The 16,551-nt window shown below is 53.4% G+C and overlaps 3 protein-coding genes across 3 annotated transcripts; all 3 read right to left on the bottom strand.

Moving 5' to 3' along the window:
- Window positions 1-1,779: 1,779 nt before the first annotated feature.
- Window positions 1,780-4,491, bottom strand: Triagg1_429 (uncharacterized protein; the record flags this gene model as incomplete). The annotated part of the gene is made up of 1 exon (XM_062899297.1): window positions 1,780-4,491. One exon carries the CDS (start codon window positions 4,489-4,491, stop codon window positions 1,780-1,782), a length of 2,712 nt encoding a protein of 903 aa, XP_062760779.1.
- A 6,157-nt stretch (window positions 4,492-10,648) lies between these two features.
- On the bottom strand, window positions 10,649-11,928 carry Triagg1_428 (uncharacterized protein; the record flags this gene model as incomplete). Its single annotated transcript, XM_062899286.1, has 6 exons — window positions 10,649-10,828; window positions 10,978-11,113; window positions 11,178-11,240; window positions 11,315-11,741; window positions 11,804-11,868; window positions 11,924-11,928. 6 exons carry the CDS (start codon window positions 11,926-11,928, stop codon window positions 10,649-10,651), a joined length of 876 nt encoding a protein of 291 aa, XP_062760778.1.
- Window positions 11,929-15,664: 3,736 nt separating this feature from the next.
- Triagg1_427 (uncharacterized protein) lies at window positions 15,665-15,976 on the bottom strand (the record flags this gene model as incomplete). Its single annotated transcript, XM_062899275.1, has 1 exon — window positions 15,665-15,976. One exon carries the CDS (start codon window positions 15,974-15,976, stop codon window positions 15,665-15,667), a length of 312 nt encoding a protein of 103 aa, XP_062760777.1.
- Window positions 15,977-16,551: the final 575 nt, after the last annotated feature.

Raw genomic sequence — 16,551 nt, 5'->3', positions numbered from 1 at the left:
TCTCTCTCGCCTAATGCACTGGAATCTTTTCTCTATTTTTCTCATCATTACGCGACCAGGCGTATGCGCAAACAACCCACCGAAAACGGCGTCTTTCGGGCCTTGGTCCATGCTACATACGTATACAACTCTAAAGTCCGGGAAAACATTCCTCTCGGGCTTTTAGGACCGTCGTCGTTTTGCTCTCGCATCAGCCGCATGGAATAACAGCAGCCCAACAGGCCGAGACTAAAGCACCGCAGTGGCGTGCTAAGTATTCCACTCCGTCGTCTCCATGAATGGCCCATTCGACTTTCATATTTCCTTCTTATGCGGCCAGCCGTCTGACCTGTCGCCTACTCTATCTGGTGCATGTGCAAAGTACCTCGCTTGGCTCTGCTTTTCTTGGTTCCGTGCCGGCGTGTCTCAACTTTTTGTCGTCTGCGGAGCAAATGTTACTTCCACCACTACTACCACTTGTACCACTGCCTGACTTGCTCCGTGTGAGAACATGGGAAGGATAGGACAGGAGAAAAAAAGGCCCTCTGGCCGTCTGTTGATCGACTTCCCTTTTCTCTCTCGGCTGCGTTTCTATCCGGGCCCTGTCTTTGTCCAACCCCGAAACTGGAAACTTGAATCACAAGATCCCCGCTGCCGGCCGCACTGTTCTCTGGCCAAGCGGCTGCTGCGGTAATATCTGTTTTTTTTTATCCCTCTCCAAATCCTTGCAGCAGAGACTTTGCACACATAGATAACACAACAGTCGTCATCCATTCCCGCCGGATAACTTTTTGAAACTTCGTCTCGTTGAGCTCATACTCCGCAGGTTTATCCGTCATATACTTTATCTAGTAGGAGCTACCGCCCAGAGTCGTATTCAAAAGAAGACAAAGCAAGTATGAGCTAGATGCATAGCCAACAGCTTCTCCAATATCTGTGGGCTATTGAAAAGCCTCTTTCCCCTTTTTTTTTCGTTCCGATGTTAGCGAAAAAGGCTCACGCCGTTTGCTGCTCTTGTGAGGCCGGTTCGATTTACTAAATCTTGGCGCTAACATGTATTTTACTGAAAGCCAGCCCAACATGCCTCAAAGCAAAGAATGTACACGTTGGGTTTGAATTTGGATCGCCATGCTGCACACCCTCGTTTGTATCCCAATGGATCTGGCTCTGCGACGTAATACTCTGTACTCTATTTAACTCTATTCTGAATCAGGTCACTCTCTCCGAAACTCACAATCCACTCCACGTCGTTGCCTCGTATTAATCAAACTCCACAAGTCGACAAGGCAAATTCTCTCATATATGGAAGGGCCGGAACGTCTTTACTTCTGCTTTATTTTTAAAACCCTTCACAGGTGTCCAAAGTTAATCGCTGAAAAAAAGTGACATCTTCTGACGCAGACGACTTGATCGCCATCGTCCGGCTGCGTCTGACCGAAGCGCCGACCCAAGACTTAACCGAATCCCGCCGCCACTTCTCATGTTGCAGCATGACTGCAGCTAGTCTCAGTCCCTCCCTTGAACAGACGTCTGGGCTCCCTTGGCTCAATTTGCAGGAATCAATTGTCGGCCAATCTCCTCCCCCTCCCAAAGATAGGCAAGCATGTGTACACTGGACACGTGTTTCGTGTGTTCTCGTTTATCGAGAAGATCCGGACTTCTGAGACTGTTGTTGATCATGGCGGCGGCGCCTGAGAGTTTGAGAGTTTGTAATGAACGTGCGCACGGCAACATTTCATCGTCCAAGTAGGGTGCCATTGGTCCCTTTTTCCCATCAAGCTAGAGCGAAGCTGAGGACGATCATTTCTTTGGTAGTCGATATTTCCCCCCCACGAGCTCCAGATCGCCCTCTGTAATCTTTTCGCCGAGGAATTCCTGTAGTTCCTCATTACTCCAGGGGCACCCATCGGAGAGGAGCATCTTCATCATCATGGCGATTTGCCCAAGGGGCATCGCCGGGCTTGAATTGGTCAGCATGCCGACGATGAATTGCCAGTACACGGTCCTCTGCTCCTTTTCCTTTGCACTCATGCTCTTTGCCTTCTTTGGTGACGGCTGTTCGTTTTCCACATCGCCGCCCGCCCCAGTGTCATCCTCCGCCATGTCCTTGTCTCCCGATTCGCTATCAAGCGTCTCTAGCACCACGTACGTCTTGTTACCGATGTCGCTCAAAACTCGTTGAGATACCCAGAATTTAAGGGCGCCCTCTAAAAGGTCCTCGTCAATCATGAGCTTCTCCCACAACTCCTTAAATGTTCTTTGAGCCGAGCCAGATGACCCTGATCCGTCATCGTCACGGTGGAATTCGTAAATCACGGCTGCCTCATACGTTTTGCAGTCCAATTCGATAGAGCGATCATCCAGGTCCAGCCTGACTGTTGCTGATCCCAAGTGGTCCAGCCAATTGAGTTTCCGTGAAGACTTGAGCTGCTCGAAACCAGCTTCGTATTTCTTTTGCACTTGTGCTACCGGTAAAGGCACAGTGAATGGATCTTTAGGCAGACTCGGCCAGAACAGACGCGATAGAATCTTGGAATGATATTTTAGCGAGTGTGGTGCCAGGGCGCTATCGCTTCTCAAGTTCCGACGAAGGACTGAATCCACGCGTCTGGAGTCTACAATGTCTCGTATCATGACATCGCAGTTCTGTAAGGCTGCTTCTCCAAACCGCCTCTTCAATAGACCCAGAACCTTAATCTCCTGCTGGAAGCCGGATTGCTTGGAAAGCAATCGTTCTGCAACAATGACTTGGAACTCCTTGATGAAGACATCTTGTAAGCCAAGAGCGCTTATCAGTGTGCCTATGATGTCTTCATTCTTGGGCCGCTTGTAGTTGACACTCGCGTCCACAGGGTCCGGAAGCCAGCTCATGTCGTTCCAGCCAAGATCATCGTCGTTAGCGTGGCCTTGGTGTTGCTGTGACGCTTCGTTGAGAATAACCGCAAGCTCCACCAGCTTATCCTGGTTCTCCTCAGTATGTGCAGTGTTCGGGTTAGCCAACAGGCCTGTGACGACGATGCGGATAGCATCATCCCTGTTCCACAAACATGATTTCAGCGCTGGCACAACTCTGTCAAGCAAGACTTTGGAGTGGTCCAGCGCGTGGAATGTCCGGATCATGGATATGTAGGTCTGCAGAATGTCCAGTGTGGAGCAGCCGGGGTGTAACAGCCTGGCCTGGAGGGTGGCCGAGAAGGCATCTGTGAGCTGAAGGCGACGCTGGGGCGTAGTCACGGAAGATGCCAAGTCGTCGAGGCCTCCTTTGCTGTCTGGCCAGTGTAGGACAATATCAAAGAGCTCGTGCATCCGCAGCGTCGCGAGCCGCCCAGTGGCTACGTCTCTCCACCGCTCTACGTCGTTCCAGGCCACTTGGCCATCAAGGCGCCGGAGGACTTCCACTGCCAGCCGAGCATAGCGCTTCTCAACCCAGTCGCACAAGTGATTCAAGCAGACGGGCCCTGTTGGCACTCGAGCATTGCGTCGACCAGTGGATACCTTCCACACTCTGCTATAGGAATCTTTGATGAAGTCTTGCATGCAGGCGTCCATCATCTCTGCAAACAAGACGTGAAACTTGTCGCCTCCCAATCCAACCTGGTGCAGGGATTCGAGGAGGCTGAGAAGTTCACCGCGTGCCTTGGGGACTTCGGCTTCTCGGCTCCATCCCGGTCCAAGGCCACTGTCGCGACTACTAGAGCCCAGTATTATCCGTAGACTGTGATGCAAAACACTACGGAGAACAGTCATTAACTCCGGAGTCCATGAATTCCCAACAATAGCGTGCATGTCTCGATTGAACTTGGCCATGGCCGCTTCTGCGGGTGCGTCATCGCGGAAGCCTCGAACGACGAGCATCAGCCCGTATAGGTACTGTCTGTGGGCAGCTTCCAGGGTGCGTATGATGCTGCGAAGAACTTGCGAGTGGCTCCGCTGATGGCTGGAGGTACATGCGGCAAGCAAAGGGAGCACATGGTGGAGGAAGTGCTGACGGACTTGTTGAGAGTGCCACAGCAAGATATCCTCAGTGTGAGCAGCTTGCGGGACGGTGGCAGCAGGATTCAGGACAAGGGCCAGAGAATCGTAAAAGGTCACATCGAGATCCTGGGATTCGGGCACCAGAGCACCAAAGGAATCTTCGACGGCCACAGAGGTAGGGAGTTGAATGCGCGAGGTGACTACATGCCAGGCACGATCCCAGCGCACCTGATCGCTGACAATAGTGGACAACGAATGCTGGGCAGAAGCAGGATGGTTGCCACGCGTCCGTCGGCCAGTCACAGCCGCAGAACCGTGGACACTGCTACCGCTATGACTGGCGGCGTGCCTCTTGGGACGCGATGATGATGATGACGAAGACGACGGCACAGGCAATGGTGCATCCTGGCCCCGGATTGGCTCACCGGCCTCACCGATGGCAGCAGCTAGAGAAACCGGCTGCGAGGCATCGGGCGGGAAGACGGAGCGAAACACATGTTGTTTGCGGGTGCGCACTCTGGCGGCGGTGGTGGCCATTGTTGACACCATCAGGGCCAGGCACCGTCTCTCCGGTTTGTTTACCGTCCTGGTGCTTGTTTCGCGGCCTGGAACTTGCGGGCGGAGTTAGCAGACGAGGCTCAGATGTGCCACCAAAACCTTGCGAGCCATTGCCCAGGTCAAGCAAGGTCGAGCAAGGTCGAGCAAAGGACTTTGGTATGCTGGGCGCAATAGCAGGCTGTGATAGGCCGTGCTTGGCCGAGGGGAGGCGAGGCTGGGCTGCTCGTCGCGGTTCGTCGTAAATAGGCGAGTGGGGTGGAAGAAGCAAAGAAAGAAGAAGCAAACCAGTGCTAGAAAGAACCGGGTGCCGTTGCGGGGGGGTGTGACTCAGGGCCCATGGTTGGCTGGCCCGGTACTAAAAGGTACGTGTACGTACGTGTACTCGTACAGGACGACAGAGGTCAGGTACCTTTTCCGCCGTCTGGACGTGCGGAGGGACAAGTCCGGAGTTCGGACAACAACGTCACGCACATGTACGAATACCGGGCAGAACGGCTCAGATACGAGCAGCGAGAAATTGAACCTTGCCCCAAAATATGACAACAAAGAGAGGCTCGGCTAAGATCAGGCCATTTTGGCAAGGGACTTGGCTTTTTTGTTCGGGGGGCTTGACGGAGCCTCAGGCAGCGGCTCAGGCCCAGTCCCGCTGCAGTAAGCGACATACAGCGCTTAAGTGCGCTAAGCGACGCGCCCCTAGACGCAATAGATTAGCGGTGCGTCTCCCCTGCCCACCCCCCCAAAAAGCGAGAACGAGAGGGGACTTGGGTCAGCCACCGGAGCGGTGCGTTTGTACGTTCTTGGGGCGGCATGCCGAGCTTGCTCGTGTTACTGTATGTACTTTTGGGCAGCAGAGAGAGACGAGGATATGGAGACAATTCGGGGGAAGAAGAAGGTAGGTAAAGAAGGGTAGAGAGTTGAACAAGGGGAGAAACTTACTACTGACAATGCCGAGGATAGGAAACAGGGAAAAGAGAAAATGGACAAGGGGCAGGGGGGGATAATAAAATAAAAACAAAAAATACATAAATACAAGAAAATAAATAAAAACAAGGAGAAAAAGAAGCTGCTGCCAAGCCGACGAATGCAGTCTTTACAGAATCTACGCCGATTGAGTTACAGGTATTATCGCGAATCCTTGCCCCTCGCCGATTTACCCACCTGGCTCTATCTCAGGTCACGATGCTTGGCCACAGTCTTACCCATGAACGTGCATCGCTATATCCCTTACTAGTGCGCATAGTATCCCCTTCCGAGAGCAAGAGACGGCTGGGCTCGCAAGCTGGGATTGGCCACCCAACGCGTAGCAGACACGGCACTCTCATTCCTGTAAGCTGATGAATAGGAGAGAGAGATAGGCCCATTGTGGGGGAAGCGACGGGTGGAAATACGCGTCTTCTAAGCGTCAGAAAGCGAATGAAAGGAGGGGGGTCCGCTGCAGGTTTACTGCTGTAAACAAGAAACGAGGCAGTGAGGAAAGTGAAAGACAAAAAAAGCCTTGGGGCACTATTGTGTTGATACTATTTCCAGCTAGTTATGCTGTGTACCAATGCGAGATATGCGAGAGTGAGCTCACTTGTTTCTCCTCACGCTAGCAGCAACAATACACACAGGATACTTTGCACATGTCGGGACGCCGACCCTTACCCCATCCGCTTTTCGGGACAGTCTCGGGACACTTTCGGCCGGAGACGAGAGCACACTCGGGGCCGGGAGTGGTCCATAGCGAGCTTCCTGGTGGCCAGTGGATACCCCCGTTCCAAGCCTCAGTGACTAGTTGACCTGGGAGTTGATTACCCTGTGCAAGCGGAACAGCGGTAGCACTCAACTTGCCCCCAAAAGTGCCTCCGAAACCCATGACGGCTGTTGTGTAGCAGTGGCAAGCAGGGATCATCTATCCCGCGTGAGTGCGCAAAGTACTTGGTGCTAGCACATCCCTATCTCACGGCTCGCGGCTCGTGGTTCGTGGTTCGCGCTCCAAGTGTGAAGCCACCAACAACTGCCCCAGTCGCGCGACAGGCCAGCGACAGCCGTAGTGCCTGATTCTGCATCCCCGGCAGGGTAGACTCGAGTGTGCTAGGGGGGGCCCAGTCCACCATCAAACAGCTTGACCCAAAGTTGCAGTATCCTAGGAGAGAGCTCGATCCCTGAGGCGCTAGGTAAATTTTAATGTTGCGCTCGGATGCCTGTTTGCTGGCCTTGATTGCGGGACCAGTGGCGGTTTTCCGTAAGCACTCTCATCTGGCATTCGCTCCTCGCGTCTTTTTGTCTCCGGCGAGCTCATGTTAGAGCTAGTGCCATTCTATGCCGCTTCGAATGGAATAGCTGTTTTCTCTTCAGTACATGTACGGAGTACTCGGGGCTCTGTACTTGTGTATCAAATGTTGTCCCCTGGCCCCTGTGGAGCTCGATCTTGCCAAGTTTACGAATACTTGCTCGAGCTGGCATTTCTGCGTTGCCTTTGACTTGTGTTGACGTACAGTGCAGTGCAGTGCAAAGCAAGCACAAGTACGAGTAACGTGCATGTAAGCCACACGTCCACACTGCAACGTCCGGCCCCGCCCATGAATCAACGGCCCCCAAATGTCTTGGAAAAGGCTCATCAAGGCCGGTCCTGTCTTCACGGGCAAAGGGAGGGGCAAGCTGAGCGAGGTAGTCGCCGTTCAACAGGCATGAATGATTGCCTGAGCAGCTAGAGCGTACATGATGCCCAAATAATATGCGGTTAGCTTTGCAGTATACTTTTGTTAAAACATGGAAGGGAAGAGGAGGGGGGTAAGGGTGGGGGATAGAGCATAGCAAAAGAAGGGGGCAAAACGTCGAAATTACTGCATTTGAGCAGCCATGCTGCCAAGAGCTGGCGGGAAGGGGAGTGGGTGGCTGTCCAACACCCCAGCAACTGCTTTTCGCAGACAGCACAGTACGAATTACTCGTATCTATCGTATAATAGGTAGCGAGATGTCAAAGAAAACCAGAACGCCTCTGATCTGTCTACCAAGGTTCCTGTTTGTAATTCTTCAAGTATCGCTACTCTCGCTACTCTCGCTACCTGGTAGCTAAGTACCTGGTCAGTATCAACACTCCTCTAGTAGTAAGGTATCTCACCTCAAAGGACCAAGTAGGTACAGGTAGTTATCATACCTAATAGGGACACGGGATGCAAGATGGCCACTCCCTAATATTACCTAGAGCTTCTCTCATCCGGCATCGCTCCCAGCCAGCGTCGTCGCTTTTTCTCTTTCACTGTCTCGGCACATCTGACGCAGGGCCTGCTCAAGCAAGCAACCATGCCATGCCATGCCATGCACCTTGCTCAGGTTAGAGACGACCAGCGATTTGGAATGCGGATCAGCCTGGCCCGTCCATCGGCCCACCCTCCCGTCGTAAGTATATACGTGTACGAAGCACTCGTAGGTGAGGAAATCCTGAAAGCTCGCACAGGCAGAGGTACTCGTCTGGTAGAGCGGCACGGGAGCCCATGGGCGATCGACCCTTGCCGTGCGCGATAACTTGCCAACAATGTACAAGCGCAATACCTTTACGCTCGGCCGCGAAGAAGCGAGCAAGGGGAGCGTATTCCATGTCTGCATTCTTTGGCTGTGGAGCTCCTACAGGGCTGTGGTGCGGAGTAGCATCGTTCATTCACTTATGCGGGATTCAGGTGGGTACGGCGATATGCAACCGCATATGCACCTCGAGGGGCGTGGCTCTTCATCAAGAGCACATGCCCAGCCCCACTACAAGGATGTTCTTTTTCTGCACTTCTCGGGCACCTGCCGCTCGACACCCCCCTCCCATATTCTTTTGGACTTGTTTTATCAAGGGCCCTTTTTTTACGTTCTTATTTCCATCGCCAACCTGAACTGACACCCCTACCCGACTTTTTATTACCCTCTAGGCAGGTTCGCTGCGACTTTGTGCTGTCCCGGCCCGTGTGGGTGCATCGTCTACGAGTACAGCACGTCTACAAGTATTGACTCGTCTCAAGAATGGGTTTTCCTTTTTCGAGGAAATCGTCATCTTGGGCATGGCTGGGCCCCGGCCCCTTATTAACAATCGCCCCCTTCCCTTCTCAAGGCAAATCACAAAACACACAGACATACCAAGCTCTATGGGATGCCGCCTCGACGTCCAATCATCCAGAAGAGAGAGATACCAAGGTTCTTCCACTTGCCTCTTCGCGCGTTCAGCCCCCGACTCGCTGCTATCGACGGGACTTACAGCTCAGGCATGGCCAGGGTTCGCTATCTCATCTTGTGACTGTGATGGGTGCGCGCAACGCACCGAAACGTCTCTGCCGGGCCAGCTAGGACGTTTCATATCCCGCCTGCGTACAGAATATGCAGTGCACTGTCACTGTTTCTTATTTCCAGTGTTCTCTTTTGGCAGGCCAAGCATTCCATACATGCAGCTCGCGCATGTACAGATTACGGGAGCCCTCGTAGCTACGACGCTGTGCTCGCTCAAATGCCGTGGCCCCACGCGACGCCGCTGGCACTTGTTATTCGTCAGTGCCTGACGAATTCATCCATCCAGACCCTTCTAGACTTCGAAGCCATCAATGCGATGCATTTTTATTTAGAAACAGCGCGCCAGGAAAAGCTGCCAAAAAACACAAGCTGCAACTTAGACAGCCATCTATTTACAACGCGGCTGTGCCACATCTCTTCTAGCAAAGCTAAACCTCGAGTATGCCCTGTGGGCTCTAGCCTGCCGGACGGCTGTCGATCACTGGCCCTATCGTATAACCGTGCCACTCGACCGCCTCCGAGCATTTTCGACCAGTGAGATTGCCCACGCCTCCCAAGCCCGTTCCCGTCCGGGCCCCTTGTCATCTTGCTAGGCGGGTACGTGCTTTGTGAGTACCTAGGTAGTAGCAAACTGGCGTTAGCCTCAGGTACAAAGGTACCGCGATGCACGGACTCGGGTTCGCGGTGCTGTACCTCTCTGACTGAGGCATTCCGCAGCGTCAGACCAGGTACCCAGCCCGTACCGTCCGATGAGTTTCGGACCTGCTAAAACCACTACCTAGTACCTAAAGCAGCCAAACTAAACAACCTATCCATGCCAGCATGAAAAGCATCATCATAACAAATGACAGCTACGGGCAAGCATGTTGCATCACGTGGGCGGCTCTGTTGTCACTCTCCTCCGCCTTTTGCTCTGGCTGGGGTCTACCGCGGGCAACTTGGAATTACCTTGCGAATCCGCGGGAGTTGGAGAGAGAGGTTTCTGATTCTAGCCCCAATTTACACACAGTTCCTGTTTATAGCTGAGACAGTCTCAAACCTGTCCATGGCACGCGTAATGACAGCATCGGGCGTCTGCCGTACCCGAAAGCCTAGTTAGTGGCCCATGTCTTGCGAACTTTAAGTTAAAGGCAACTAAAAAATCATGGCTGAAAAAAAAGGGCGTGGGTAGCTGCCGCATCGTAAGTTTCTAGCCGGATTTAATGGAGATTAACGAGCGAGTCATGTCGGTATTTGTAATTCGGTGTGATCAATCACTTAAAGCCATTTTTGGGTTTAGACGAGTTGACGATTTCATTAACATGTATACTGCGACATGTGAACAAAGTTGATTGTGGGCTCAAACTGTGCCAAATCGTATATCGTCATAATACGCCACCCTTTAAGAGGGATGTGGCTCAAAAGGGGGGATGTAAGCCTAAAGCCTAAAAACAACATGAAAGAAAGGGGAAACAAAATGACAAAAAGGAAATAAAACAAATACAGCCCAAAATAAGTATTTCCTTCGCAAACGGTGCGGACAGTTCCATCCTGTCTATGTACCTCTCTAGTTGTGTGTGTGTGTGTGTGTGTGTGTGTGCTCTAAATTGATCCCGTTTCTCTTATACCCTGGTATCATTGTTCCCAAGGTCTCGCTGTTTGCCCAACACGTTGACCCGTAATTCATAATCCATCCATCAAACACCTTGAGTATACCGGCAAAAGAGGAATAAAAGGAATAAAACAGTATTATACAAAAGCCGCAGTCCGAAAATGTAGAGAAAAGAAAAGGAGAAAGGCATAAGCCGGTAACGCGCAGTGAATCGAAGATCGCAGCCGAAACCTCCATCACCAACGATATGTCCGCGAATCATCGCTGTGACACAAGGAACCCCACGGATGAGCTTATCTAAGCTGCGTGAGAGACCGCAATACGGGTGGCGACTGGTGCGTCGCCTCCCTCCTCGTAGGTTAAAAGCGAATGAATCACGGATTCGATGCGAAACTCGATTGGAAAGTCGTCTTGTTTCAAGAGCTTCGTCGCTGTTTGCACTTGTCGTGTAGGAGGTGGCCGTTTCGCGCTGTGGTTCTGGTGAATTCAGCGCCGCAGTTGGGGCAAGTGGCTTTGGCTGCTTGGCCGGATTTCTCTCGTTGGTGTCGTAGGAGGTTGCTAAAAGTCGAAAACTGCCGTCCGTTGCACCCATGCTCCCAGCAACGCGGCTTTGGTCTGTTCTGTACCACGCGAACGTGGCCAGCGCCATCTTGGCTGCTGGAGCTGCCGGCAGAAGAAGCCCCGCTGCCAGACTGCATGGTGGGCATGCGGTACACCATGCCGCTGTCTTGTCCCGTGGTCTGGATGGAAGAGTGAGAGATACTGTAAATATGTTAGAGCTGTGGCTGACACGAGATGGATGTTATCAATGTTGCGAAGAACTTACCCATATGCGTTTGAGGTAGCATAGGTGGGCGGGTATTCTACCGACAGGGAGTAGTTTGATTGCCTGGAAATATAGATGTTAGCAGCTATTGACATGGACATTGAACATGGCTCGTGTTCACAGTGTCTGCTACTTACAAAGGTTGTTGATACGGAGAAGTAAACGCCTGCTCCTGCATGTGTGGGCTGTAAGGGGGGATGTATGATGGGTCGCTCAATGCTGGAGCTGGCTCGCTGAGGAGAGACATGGCCGGCGGAGCTGTTGTATAGATGGGGAGAGCCATGGTGCTTGTAACATCGGACACTGACATCGGTGGTGAGCTCATATATGAACTGCTGCTGCTACCTCGCTGGATTCGTGTGGAAGCTCTGGAGTCCCGGCGGGCTCTGTCTCGTTGCTTCTTCAGCTCTCGCTGCTCGGGAGTGAGGATGCCCCTAGAAGGGCTTGCGGGAAGTGTCTTTGGCACACTTTGAGGAGAGACGCTGGATTCAGACACTGGGTGAAGAATTGACGAGAAGTCTTGCGCAATCATGGTAGATGTGGTGTTGTTAGATTCAAACATTCCTAGGAGGAAAGGGGAGTCAGTATAGGCTCTGTGGTCAGGCCATGCGGAAGAGTCGTCTTACCTGGCCAGGCAAATGTTGGCCTAGAGCCCACGCTAAAGGTCGGGTCGAACTGGATGGCAACGGCGCTGAGAGACATGATCAGGCTCTACTCAGTAACACGAAGTAATGAAGCTTTCTTACCTCATACTGGCAGGTAAGGGGACAGTTTAAACCTTGCGGCTAAGAAGACTCTGAAGGTGACCTTCCTGTCTAATTATGCAAGAAGGCTGAGAGGTGTATGAAGGGAGAGGAGGGGAAGAAAAGAGAAGTCGAGCTGAGGGTCGGCCTGGTTTTATAAAGCCAGGGTTCAAGTAAGACAGAGTAAGGCTGAAGCAGCTTCCGTGCCTTCACATAAGCAGCAGGCTGCGGTGGCGTGGGCTGTGACACGCAGATTCGGGGGTGGGAAGCACGAGAGTGTGGTGACTCCCACTAATAATGGAGGGGGGAAAGGCTCTGAAGGCAGCAGACGCTTTATTCAGCAGCTAAACTTGGTGTAAGTGCTCCGACCAAAAAAAAAGAGAGAATAAAAAAAAGAGAGAAAAGGGGGCCGCTTAGGAGCGACGAATGGCATTATTAGGAAAGGTTTTATCATACAAGAACGTCCGGTGGCATAGACCGGCAAGAAACCAAGAGTCGAGGCAAACGCAGTGACGGTTCGTTCTGGGCGCAGAGATGGTCAGGTAGAAGAAAACGGGAAGTGTCTGTCTTGTAGCTTTGCGTTGAGCGTCGCGTTTTCGCACACAGATTGCGGTGGTGAGAATTAGAGGCTAGAATAAGAAGTCTATCTTTGGATGAACGATCTGAGACTCGGACGATTGTTCTAGCAAGGACCAGACGTCGACTTATATGAACGAAGCGCCATGGCAAAGCACGAGAGGTGGAGATGATGTCGAGTTCCCCGTTGGCCCAGGTGCATGACGAAGGGGGGGCCTGGCAGCCCATCCAGACGGATGAGATTGAGGTACTCCCATGGCTGAGCGAACTAGCTCCAAGGCGTGCTGGTGCCAGGATGTCGACAGAACCACGCAAGGTACGACGTGCCAGTACGAGTACAAGTACAGACAGAGTTGACGAAGGGGGAGTGAGAGTGAGGGGAGGAGGAGTGAAGGCAGAGAGAGAGAGAGCCCTGACATGGGTGTGTGCGGAGGCTGTGGACATCCCGGCGCCATGCCTTGCAGGGCTTGAAGTTGTTCGGACGTGGACTGGGTGGAAAAGCGTATATGCGCTAACAGGGGTCGCAGTTCAAGGCGGGATGTGTTATGCGCGTAGTGGGAGGCTGGCATGTGGGCGGGTGTACCGCCTTATTGCATAAGTGCATTCCGCTTGGTCTGGAGTAGATTGCCATGCAAGGTTGAGCTCAAGCGTCAGTCTTCGGGAGGCGAGGCGTCGGGGGTGTGGCAATAGGCGAGCCTTGAGCCCTTTGGCGTGGGGTCAAGCTCATCTGCATTCTGTGGGTGTTGATGATGAAGAAAATTGGGTGTGTGGTTGCTGACGGCTTGGCGGCGCCGTTGTGGCATCTTCACAGCTAGGCTAACAAGGCCTGCCCTACCAGATGCCAGTGCTGTGTGGTACCTGATTGGAACCAGCTCTTGGACCTGTGCGATAATAAGCGCGTCGCACGGCGCTACTTTCGTACTTGGTGCTGGACTGTGCTGAAGCTGGACTGGACTGGACTCTGTGTGGGCAAAAGGGCCTCGGACGAGAATTACAGCCAGATGCAGTTGGGCCTCGCGCGGGTGCGATGCTTGGTGAGCAGCGAAGGGCGTCGGCACTTGGCTTGTCCGCCCAGCCGACAGGCACAGGCACCCCGGCAGCATCTGAGGAAGGAAAAGGGAACCCGGAGGAGAAAACATCAACAGGCGTGGAGGCCAGATGCACACACTGAGCCAAGCAAGGGCTGAGCCAAGGGTACGGAATTGGGGTTGGAGTTGGGGGAGGGCATGAGCATGAGCGTGGCATGGGCATGGCATGGCATGGGCAGGCAAGCACTTGTATGTATCGTAGCCTACCAGCTGCCACCCAAAAGCACGGAGTTCTGACTTCGGGGTACGACGCTGGACTCCGTACGAGTACATGTGCAAGCCAAAAGATCCTTGTCGTCTTGTTTGCTGCATGAGCGATAGGCCAACTGGCACCAGGGCGGAGCCGAACGCACTCGTGGAGCCCGAGCAGCCAGCCAGCAGCAGTAGATGGCAGCCATGGCAATAGCCGCTGTGCAATGCTACTGTAATGCAATGCTAGTCTTCGTCTCGTACATGGAGACGGTTCGCACAAGGCTCTGTGGAAGCACAAGCACAAGCACAAGCACCAGCACAGGCAGCGGCCCAGGCAGGGCGAGAAGCGTCGGGAGAGCGCGTTGCATGTAGATTCGGCCTCCATGTATGATGTACGAGTACGTATGATGTAGGTACTAAACGCACGGGCATTACCGGGCAGAAGCGTCGTACCTGCGAGGGACGTCCATTCAGCTGCAAATCCAGACCAGACGATGGACTCTGCCCAGACACGGATCTGTCCTCCATGTTAATCGCGAACTGGCGACCCCATGGGTAGGTACAAGTAGGTAGGTAGGCATGTATCTACCAGGTCCATGTATGTAGGCGGCATGGAGCATGTTACGGAGCATATCTGCCCGAGTTGGGATCGGCAGATCATTCGAAGGGCACTCTAAATGGCCTTGGGCCACATCTCGTCGTGCGAGTAAGCCCGGATGAAAGTTGTCTCTCGTACCTCTACCCACGAGCTGGCGGTTTTCTGCAGCGACGAGGACCGGTCGGTACGTACCCCCGTATCGCCAAGCCAAGTCCCAATCCAGAATGCTAGCCTACGGAGGCACGGAGTGCTCTGGTTGCATTCCCTGGTCGCGATCTGTGCTGTACCCGTAAGCAATCCATCCCATGATTGCGCGAGATTGGAGGCGGAAGTCCGTGAATGCAACCCAATCCCGGTACCCGCTGTCTGCTTCACGATAGGTTCAAGGTACCCAATTCTGTACATGCCGCGGGTGTTGACAGATAGTATTTTGTCCAGCTGCCCCCATCTGGACGAGGTACTCGTACTGTACTGTATAGCACACTCGTGCGGTAAGGGTCAGACGGGGCAGAAACGAGGGCAGGGGGTCGGCGTGGAGAGAAGAGGATACTCGTACGCACCGATTAGAGTAGCTCGTAAGTCGTATACTCGTACTTTGGGATAGATTGCACAGTATTCGTACTGCATACAGCTGGTGTTTGTGAGACAAACTAGAAGCAGGGGTGGGGGGAAGAAAAGCTAGCCGAGCACACGATGCGACGAGATTTGAGCGAGGGCCGAGTCGAGGGCCGAGTCGAGTACGGAGTACCTGAGGCAGCAAGCCTGCGCCGGCAGATGGGCAAGTACCAAGGTATGTACATACTGTAGTCGTGCATATACGGGAGCACGAGTGTGAGTGTGCCGTTTAGCAGAGGACGGGAGACACACTGTAAGGTACCGCGCCGTGTGTCTCAAGCTGCTGCGCCCACTTGGAAATGGAAGTCGAGGCTTCGGGACGCACCGCTTCTAGAAACAGCCACTGTTGATGGGCTGAATCCTGCACGTCAAGACTTGAGACATAATTGGCACTTCTCAAAGCCCACTCCAGGCGTTTAGACGGAGACAGCGCTGCCAATTGCCCTTTTCCCCATGGTTCGTTGGGGCAATGCTACCTGCTGTACGGAGTACTCGTACATTAGCATGTGGGCAAGTTGGCTCAGCCGTCGGCTTCGCTCCAAGAGGGGATACTTGAAGTACCTCTTCGAAGAGAACCAAGGTACTATTCCTTGCCCGATACGGAGTACAGATACAGCGCTCTCTCTCGGCAGTACAATCGCGAGATGCTGCCACCCAGTCCAGGTACTTCGTATACTAGGCCAATTGCAGGTGCCGACCACAAGCGCTCAGACTCGCCAAACAGGCGCGGTGCAGCTTGTTGACTGCAGGACGAGCATGTCGCTGCCAGCGGATGCTTTGGTCCTGGCCGTCCAACGCGCCAAAGAAACGGGACGAGTGCCGGAGCTGTGCCTCGGAGGCTGCCCAAAAGGGGACTTTTACACTGCCAAACAGAGATCTGGTGGCGGCCAAAGGTACACGGTACGTAGTCTTTCCCTTTTGGGCAATATGAAGCGCGATCGCAAGTATCTTGTACTTGCCCTTCTGGTCGATCGCCCTTGCCTGCATCTGGTGAGTCAGTGCGAGAGAGGTGCACTGTCACTGTCACTGTCACCTCAACACCATCGCCGGCGTCATTTGTGCTGCTAATGCTATGTGGTTATTTTTACAACCACCGACTCCAAACGATCCAGTGCCAGCACACTGGCGCCAATCCCCCTAAACTCTGTCTGTCTGCCCTTCTAAAAATTCCCATCTGTTTTGTCTTGGCCCGGGCACGCGGCCTATCGGCGACCACAGCCGCCGATTCCAAGCACAAACCCCTTGAGGCGACTTCAGCTTTGCGTCCGGTTGCAGGTCCAACGCCAATCACAGGCCTCGATCGAGATGGATTCCGGCAGCACATTCACTGCCACGGCCACCCTCAGCCCTGCGCCGCCAGACGAGGTCGGCGTCTATTCAACCCAATCGAGTCGAGGACGCTGCATGCTGGGCTGCTCCCCGCCTCAGGCTAGTTCCAGGCCACGACAAAAAATCATTGGCATAGCGGTGCAAGCCACAGCCCTCTGATCAACGGCTGTCGACTGGTGACTGGCTTTTGCGCATGGCCCCCAATCGGAAGATGACATCGTCACATCGGATGA

Source organism: Trichoderma aggressivum, assembly GCF_033847375.1.
Source record: "Trichoderma aggressivum f. europaeum strain CBS 100526 chromosome Unknown scaffold_001, whole genome shotgun sequence".
NCBI classification, from domain to species: Eukaryota; Fungi; Ascomycota; class Sordariomycetes; order Hypocreales; family Hypocreaceae; genus Trichoderma; species Trichoderma aggressivum.
This window is presented reverse-complemented; position numbering and strand designations above follow the sequence as displayed.